The 7395-nt window shown below is 65.0% G+C and overlaps 2 protein-coding genes across 3 annotated transcripts; one reads left to right on the top strand and one right to left on the bottom strand.

Moving 5' to 3' along the window:
- Positions 1-489: 489 nt before the first annotated feature.
- Positions 490-3941, bottom strand: H696_00515. Of its 2 annotated transcripts, XM_009494387.1 has the most exons (6): positions 3416-3941; positions 3135-3247; positions 2069-2864; positions 1795-1928; positions 1261-1688; positions 490-1076 (listed from the first exon to the last, which is right to left on the bottom strand). In XM_009494387.1, the coding sequence occupies exons 2-6, from the start codon at positions 3238-3240 to the stop codon at positions 588-590; spliced, it is 1953 nt and encodes a 650-aa protein (XP_009492662.1). In that variant the 5' UTR covers positions 3241-3247; positions 3416-3941; the 3' UTR covers positions 490-587. The 2 variants fall into 2 exon arrangements, with proteins under 2 accessions (XP_009492662.1, XP_009492663.1); XM_009494388.1 differs by lacking the exon at positions 490-1076 and having other exon boundaries at positions 1128-1688.
- Positions 3547-7395, top strand: H696_00514 (hypothetical protein; the record flags this gene model as incomplete). The annotated part of the gene is made up of 7 exons (XM_009494386.1): positions 3547-3588; positions 3748-3883; positions 4308-4420; positions 4604-4900; positions 5047-5215; positions 5304-6578; positions 6779-7395. 7 exons carry the CDS (start codon positions 3547-3549, stop codon positions 7393-7395), a joined length of 2649 nt encoding a protein of 882 aa, XP_009492661.1.

Genomic DNA, 7395 nt, shown 5'->3' with positions numbered 1-7395 from the left:
AGCCGTCCACATGGCTGGCCACGGAGTAGGTCCCCCGAACCAAAGGCCGTCGTGGGCGGCGCTCTTTCTAGACTGCCATCGACGTTGGCCCTCCGAGCCACGATATATCCGTAATTTTTAATCCCCCGTTCTCACATTGCCAGGGTTTTTGGTTCCACTAATCCGACTATTCTGCCAGTACTTCTATGCCAGGTAAATATCGGATCTCGAGCTATCCCGCCCCTTCCTCGGCGACCCCTCCGCCAACGCGAGAGCCCCCATCCCGACGCGTCCAACTCGCGCGCCGGGCGGAAACACACAGCCACAAGGGAACGAAAGGAAAAGCAGGAAAAGCAGAAAGGGCTCTAGTTGAGGGCGGGGGTGTATCATTTTTAGCCCCTTCCCCCTGCCAGTCACACTGCAGGGCAGACCAGCGCCAGGAGAGCAGACACAATCCCCCCTTTTTTCTATGCAATTGTGGAGGCCTTCCTCCTGCCCTTCCCCCGGATAGGGGGGGGGGGGGGGGAGGGCACAGGTCGGAGGAGAACAGATGACAGTGGCGTTGCTGGGCGGGAGAGATCCCGCGGCCGGCGCGTTCCCACCCCCCCTCACTGCCCGCCAGCGGGGCTGGCCTGCGCCGGGTGGTAGAGGGACTCCCCGGCCGGGAGCTCCAGATCCACGTACAGCTGGTGCTGGCTGACAAGGATCCGCCGGCGGAAGTCGGTTTCCACATCGCGCCGGTAGACATCCTCCGGATTGGTGCTCGTCGGCAGGGAGGCCGTCCGCCGGGCCAGTTCCGGCAGCTCAGTCGCATGGACCGACACCCGGACCGGGATCAACACGCGGCGGTGCTCGACAAACATGGGTCCCACGCAGACCAGCGGGCCGTCACCGGCCGCCGGGTTCTCCAGTCGCCGCATGTAGACCGACACATCGGCCAGGATGCGCCCCGTCCCGGCAGAGCCGTACATATCCAGCGTCAGAGAGGCCGACCGCTGGGGGCGCTGGACCGTCGGCAGAGGCAGGCCCACGGGCGGCTGTGGGGGGACCTCAAAGGAGGCATTGGTCAGGAAGTTCTGATTGTCATCCTTGAACTCCTGTGTGGGCATTGTCGACATCCATGCGGCGCGCGCGCGCGCGCATGTGTGTGTGTGTGTGTGTGTGTGTGTCAACGTGTCGCGGCCACGGTGCCGGGCAACATGGCATCCTACATCATCTTAAGCTGCTCCCCTCCCGCCTGCCCATACTTCTCGCAGACACATTGCCCGCCCAGGTGCGCACCTGCAACTCCTCACGGTTAATGTGCGACAGCGGCCGACGGTCGAAGATCGACCCCTCGGACACAACACGCGGCCCGGAGATGCCGACAATGGCACAGCCCTCCGGCGGGGCCAACTCCACCTCGATGTAGTTGATTCCCGGGGCCATAATCAGGAAGGGGGCAATGGTCAGAGTGTACGGCCAGAGGGCGCGCTCCTCCTCCGCCTGGTCCGACGCCAGGGGCCGGGTATCTTGCGGCGCATCCAGCGTCTGGGGCTCCTCCCCGCCAGCGGCCGCTGCCGAGATGAGGTCTCCGGCGGCCGTCTCGTCATCCATCACCTGTTGCTCCAGGGCCGCGACATCCTTGGCGAATGCCTGGGGGATGATGTTCGGATTCTCGATGAGCGCGATCGAGCGGCTCCCATCGGGGTTGATGAAGACCAACTGGCCTGTGTGCGTATGTGTGGTTCCAGCAAGCACGAGGTCAGTCTCGGCAGGGGCAGACAGAGGGGAGAGGGCTAGGCATCACGCGGGAATGCCATCCGGGTAACATACCGCCATCAATGGCCAGCAGATCGGTGTCCGGGGCGGCGGCCGAGCAATCGCCCGGCACCGGCTCGTCCTCCGGCAGCGCCCGCGGCCGGCCCAGAACGGGATCCATGTGGCCCAGGTCCCACAAACGATGGGTACTTGATGTGCGGCAGGGGGAGGGACCAGTCAGTATTCGGCGATCTTGCCAAGGAGGGAGGAGGACCGCGGCAGGGCCAGGTCACCCCCGCACGCCTCGGGCGGCACAAAGGGAGGCGGCGGCGGCCACCTGCGGACGCACTTCCGATCGACCACCTGGTAGCGGCGCTCGCCCGGGGCCGCACACACGGCCCACTCTGGCGACACAAAGCCATGCCGGCGACGGAAGCGCTCGGACAGCCAGCGCATCAGCCAACTCGGCCGCTCGGTGTTGAAGGCATTGATCTGGTCCTCGTCCATGGGGCTGGCATTGCGCCGGAGCCGACGAATAATGCCGGCACGCATGAGCTGCCGGTTGGCCTCACGCAGGAGGGTCACCAGGCGCGACTCGCCCGGCAGCAGGAGCTCCGTCTGGCCGGTGACCGTGTTCGATAGGAGCACACGGCCATTGCCATGGTCGTGTGTCAGGATGTGCGAGGGGTAATCCAGCGGCGTGGCCACGCCCAGCTGCTCCAGGCGCTGGTAGTGCCGGGTCAGAGCCTTCTGCGTAGCGGCCGGCAGTGAGGCAAACTCCGCGCTCCCGGGGTGAGCCTGGTACAGGGGCGCCGCGAAGGTTGGCCGATTGAGGACCAGCTCGGCGTCCGACTGCCGAGCGAAAGGCCGCCGCCCGGGGAACCCCAGGCCGATGACATGCTCCACCAGAAGCGGCCGCTCCGGGCTGTGCGGATTGGCCGGGTGCAGGGGCGTCGACACCAGCATGACGCGCGAGTTCTCCGGCTCGCAAATGGTGTAGTACTTCCGCGCGGCCGGCAGCGCGCTGTTCTCTTGGGGGGCCGAATCGTCGCCGTCGGCCGCCGCCACGCCGAGAGGCGTCGGGGCCGGCTGGCCTGGGCCCAGGCTCAGGACCGCCGCCGGGGGGAAGCCACGATTGATGGTGGCTGCGTGGAGGGGGCAAATGTTAGTCACGTGGTCACACACCACCGCCGCCGGATGGCCGCCCCGAGAAAAGACACCACCCGGGTGTGGGGCTGGGCGGCGAGGCCCGAGCGCATTCGCCATGCCTCCCACCCCCCTCTCTTTTTGTCTCGGTCCGACCAAGATCTCTGCAATTTTTCCGTCCCCCCTCCCCCCCCCCCCCCTGGCACATCCATTCAGCAGGTGCGTCTTGACCGTCGTCCCGGCGGCCAATCGGCCGATGCGTGACGCACCGCTGGGCGAAACCAAGCCCCAAGTGGAGATGGACCGAGCTCCCCCGATAAGAGTTGCCCGATTGGCCGGCATGCCAGCGCGGGCGAGGAAAAGAGCAGACATCATCCCGAGGCTGTGTTGGACCGGTCGCGGTCACCGATAGAGCGGGGAAAAGGGGGGCTGTCAGTTGGGCTGGCTTCTTTCGCGTCCACTTCACTTGCCGCAGATCCTAACACACACACACACACACATCCCATCCCCCCCCGCCCCCTCGTCAATGTCGTTGCAAAGGCGCACGTACTTTTTTGCGGCACGACAGCGACCCTAGCGGCTCGTCGAGTTACACCCCAGCACACCAGGCGGAGGATACACCAAAAGTCCGGGAAAGAGGAAGGAGGCCGGTGAGCACGAGGATACCCGACACGCGCAAAGATGGCCAAATCGCAGGAGGAGATGGCGCAGGCCGCGGCGCAGGTGAGCAGACTTCAACGACTGGCTGAGATTCGCAAGCGCCAGCGGGAGGGCCCTTCAGTGGCTTCTTCGTCGGCGTGCCCGGTCTGCAGGACGCCTCGACCGAGGTGGATTATTTCTTCGCTAACGGGCGCGCGGACCTGTAGCGTGTGTAACTCGCAGCAGCAGGCAATCAATACGGAGGGGGGCGATGATGAGGAGGCTTTCAATATGGCCGGCCGAGGGGGCGTCCTCCGGAAAAAGGCCCGCAAAAATAGGTCATCCTCCCAGGAGGGCGCCCTGTCGGTGGATGACGCTGGTGCGTATGCTGGCGCGTGTTTTCCTCGTGCCCCCGCGCGCGCACGCACACACGCACACACGCACACACACACCTGCCCACCTTTCCTTCACGTTTTTTTTTGCCTCTCCCTGTAAAAGTGCCTGCGTGAGTGTGAGTGTGTAGGTAAATGGGCCGCAGGCATGGCTGGGCACGGGACGGGGGGGAATTCTTGGGCGCCCCCCTTGTCTCCGGCCTCGTGCGGCGGACTGTCCCACAGCCCTGACCTGGCTGACCAGCCGGCCGCCCCATTATGCGCGCGTGCGCGGACGCGCCAACCGCACACACACACACACACACACACGCACACACACACACACACACGCACATACATACAGGCACACGCACGCGCCGGGAGCGGCGTCTGCACATGCGCCGGCAGTACACTAAAACATTCACGTGACAGTCAAGCTCCTCTCGCGCCAGGATCACAAGGTTCGCTACCTTCAATTTCAACGCATGCTCCAGCTTTCAGCTCAGTTGGCAGTTGATCGGGGCTGGGCCAGCCCCTCCTTCCCGGTGCGTTTCCGACGACAATTCCCCCTCACCCTCTTTCTCTGTCTGTTCTCCTTTCACCCGCCTTCGCCCTCGCCCTCGCCCTCGCACACACACACACACACATCCATGAGCTCACATGCACCCTTCCTCACCCACCCCTCTCTTCCATGATCATGCGCGTCCCTTGTGTCGGGAAATTCACAGCCGGTGGTCCGTGAGCTGTGGCTCGCTTATGTCACCTTCCTGGATTGTCCGCGCATGGCAGCAGCCTTCCAGATCGCCGTCCCGGCTGTGGCCGATCCCTCCATCCCGGAAGGCCTCGAGGGCGAGTCTGACGACGATGCCGATGTCGACTCGGCTCGATCTCAGGCACTGCGACTCTATCACTTCCAGCTGAATGAGACCCTGGCGGCGGCACTGCTGTATTGCTCGGCGGCGCACCTCCGCCTTCCAACCTGGTCACTGGAGGACTGTCGAAGCCTGGTATCTCTGTCAGGCCATGTGCGTTGCCCGACTGATAGCATCTTCGCTCCTATACATGGCATGGGCGATACTAACCCGGGGTGTTGTGTGTGTGTGTGTGTCTGTGTGTGTGTATCCAGCCCGGATCTCGCGTCCGGTCGGAGGCACTTATCTCCGTGATCCAGACCCTGGCACGCTTCTTCGAAAGCGCCGGTCTGTACACCCCAGCCCCAAGCACACTGCCGGCATCGCTTCGGGAGCTGACCGGCCTGCGCAACCAGCCTCCTGGTGCCCGGCTGGCCACCTCAGCCCCAGAGGCCATTCATCGGGTGGCCAATCTGACCCATGTCCCAGGTGCGCGATGTTTGGCCTTTCCCTCTTCGGCCCTCTCCTCCCCTCATGCTCTTGCAGCTCGATTGACTGGCTCGATGTTCATCCGCAGAGCCCATCGGCTATCTGGCGACCGAACTTGCGGAGTTGCTCCTCCCGCTGGCCAAGGAGTTCCCCCTGGCCCCGCCATCACACGGAACCGCGGAGCAGGCCAGTGCCCGAGATGATGCTCAGCTGGATGTCGGTGCCCAGCACAACGCGGTGTGGTTCCCGGAAGTCCGAGCCGCGGCCTTCCTGGTGGTGGCCATGCAGTTGGCCTACGGGCTCGACTGTCTGGTGGACTACTCCACGCGGCCGGGCACCGATACCAGCAAGCGACTGCCCGGGTTCCTGGTCATGCGGAATGGGCGTCTGTACCCCTCGCAGGAGGAGCTCGAGGCAGTTGCCGGCCCGGGGGCGCTTCTGGAAACCGCGCGCGAGCGTCTCGTACCAGCCACGGACAGTGCCTACCGGTTGCCCTTCAGCGACAGCCATTTGGGGCTGATGTCCTTCCATTCGTGGAGGAGTCTGCTCCAGGCCCAGGGGCTGGCCCCGGGCCGGGCCCCTCGCTCGCATCAGGACCTCGACAGCCTGGCCATGCTTCAGAGCCGGCACCGCGGCACCTCCGCCAACAGCAGGGTCGAGTCGTCCGATCATCCGGTCAACTGGCTGGCTCTCGGGTCTGTGGCGGTGCAGGCTCGCACCCTTCGTAGCCGTTCGCGACAATTCCTGCGCGCGACCCAGCCCCAGGTCGTACAGGCCGAGCTGACCGCCGTGCGGGCTCTCGAACGAGCGGGCAGTCGATCCCAGCGATTCCCGGTCCGGGCCACCGGTCGTCCTCCCAGCACCGGGCAATTGCGGAGTCCTTTCTTTGCCGATCGGGCAGGCTTCGACTTGGAGCGGCCGTTGCTGGATGCGCTGGCTGCCCGGCCCACCAGGTCGACTGGACCGACGGCCGCGCGTCTGGCCGTTGGCACTGAAGATGGCGGGGCCTTCATGCCGGGCGCCGAGCGGGTGTACTTCCCCACGGCGGACGCCCCGGCCGGGGAGTCAAAAGACGCACGGCGGGCACAGGCATCAGCACGCAGGCGTGCTGGCGGGATGTCAGCTCTGCCCCGACCGTCAGCTGCCATTCCCATCAACAAGCACACCTGGGACCGGAATGAGGACCCGGAGTTCCCCACTCGAGTTCCGCTGACCATGCTGTCCTTCTTCCACAACTTGCCGACCGAGCATCCGTCGGCCTCCTTCCGGGTGTATCTCCCGCCGCCGGATGACATTTCGGACCTGGATGCCCTCAGCCACAGCTCCGGCGAGTATGGGTTTGTGGTGAGCGTCCTTGCGCGTGGTATGTCGTGTCTCACACCTCCCTCCCTGCCTCTCTCTCTCTCTCTCTCTCTCCCTCTCGCCTGAGCTCCATCTGCCCCAGCCCTCCTCTCTTGCCTGCGTGCCTTGTCGCCCGCGCTAGCCTGGCGCTGGGCTGAAATTGACCTGCCACTTTTCCGTCCACTCCCCGGATCCCGCTGTTGCTGGGTGTGTTCCATCTAGCCATCGGCATCTCGGAGCGACATCTATATGCCGCAGCACGCAGTGTCCAGCGCCTGTGTGCACAGAGTGCCGTGTCGCTCGAGCGCATGTCCACCATGAGCGATCGCACCTCCCTCGGGCCGAGCATCCCCATCCCGGGCACCTGTTCGGCTCTGTCGAGCCGGCCCGGGGGACATCCCTTCCAAACGCTCAATGCCGCGCGCCTGCGCGAGCGACGAATCCTCTCTTCGGCGCCGGCTTCGCAAGCGCGTGAGCTCCTGGCCGCGCGCGTGCTCCTGGACAGCAAGTACCATGCCATTCGCGAGCGCTACCCCTCGATGGCAAGCGACGCCGATGATGTCTCCAGCGAGTCGGGTGCCCTGTCTCCCTCGCCGGCCTCCTCGCCAGCTTTGCTGTCTCTGGCGGACATCCAGACCAGCTCGGCCGGTCCATTCAGCACTGGTGGTGCCAGTAGTGTCCAGGATCGTGGCCTTGCGCAGCTCCACGCCTCCCACAAGCGTGTGGACACATTGCGCATGGTTCATCGACAGGAGCGCATCCTGCAGCTGACTGCTCGCGACCTCTCGCGCAAGCTCAAGTCGGTCGAGAGCAACCCCTACGAGGTGATGCACCGTTAG

Source organism: Fonticula alba (genome assembly GCF_000388065.1).
Source record: "Fonticula alba strain ATCC 38817 unplaced genomic scaffold supercont2.1, whole genome shotgun sequence".
NCBI lineage: Eukaryota > Rotosphaerida > Fonticulaceae > Fonticula > Fonticula alba.
The sequence above is the reverse complement of the archived record's forward strand: the minus strand, read 5'-3'. Positions and strand labels throughout refer to the sequence as shown.

Bases quoted from the DNA above. Each gene is read 5' to 3' on its own strand.
- H696_00515 (XM_009494387.1), bottom strand. From the start codon at position 3,240: ATGATGTCTGCTCTTTTCCTCGCCCGCGCTGGCATGCCGGCCAATCGG. The intron at 2,865-3,134 runs GTGCGTCACGCA...CCCTCCACGCAG, and splicing joins GGGCTTGGTTTCGCCCAGCG to CCACCATCAATCGTGGCTTC. The intron at 1,929-2,068 runs GTGCGTCCGCAG...CCGCACATCAAG, and splicing joins TACCAGGTGGTCGATCGGAA to TACCCATCGTTTGTGGGACC.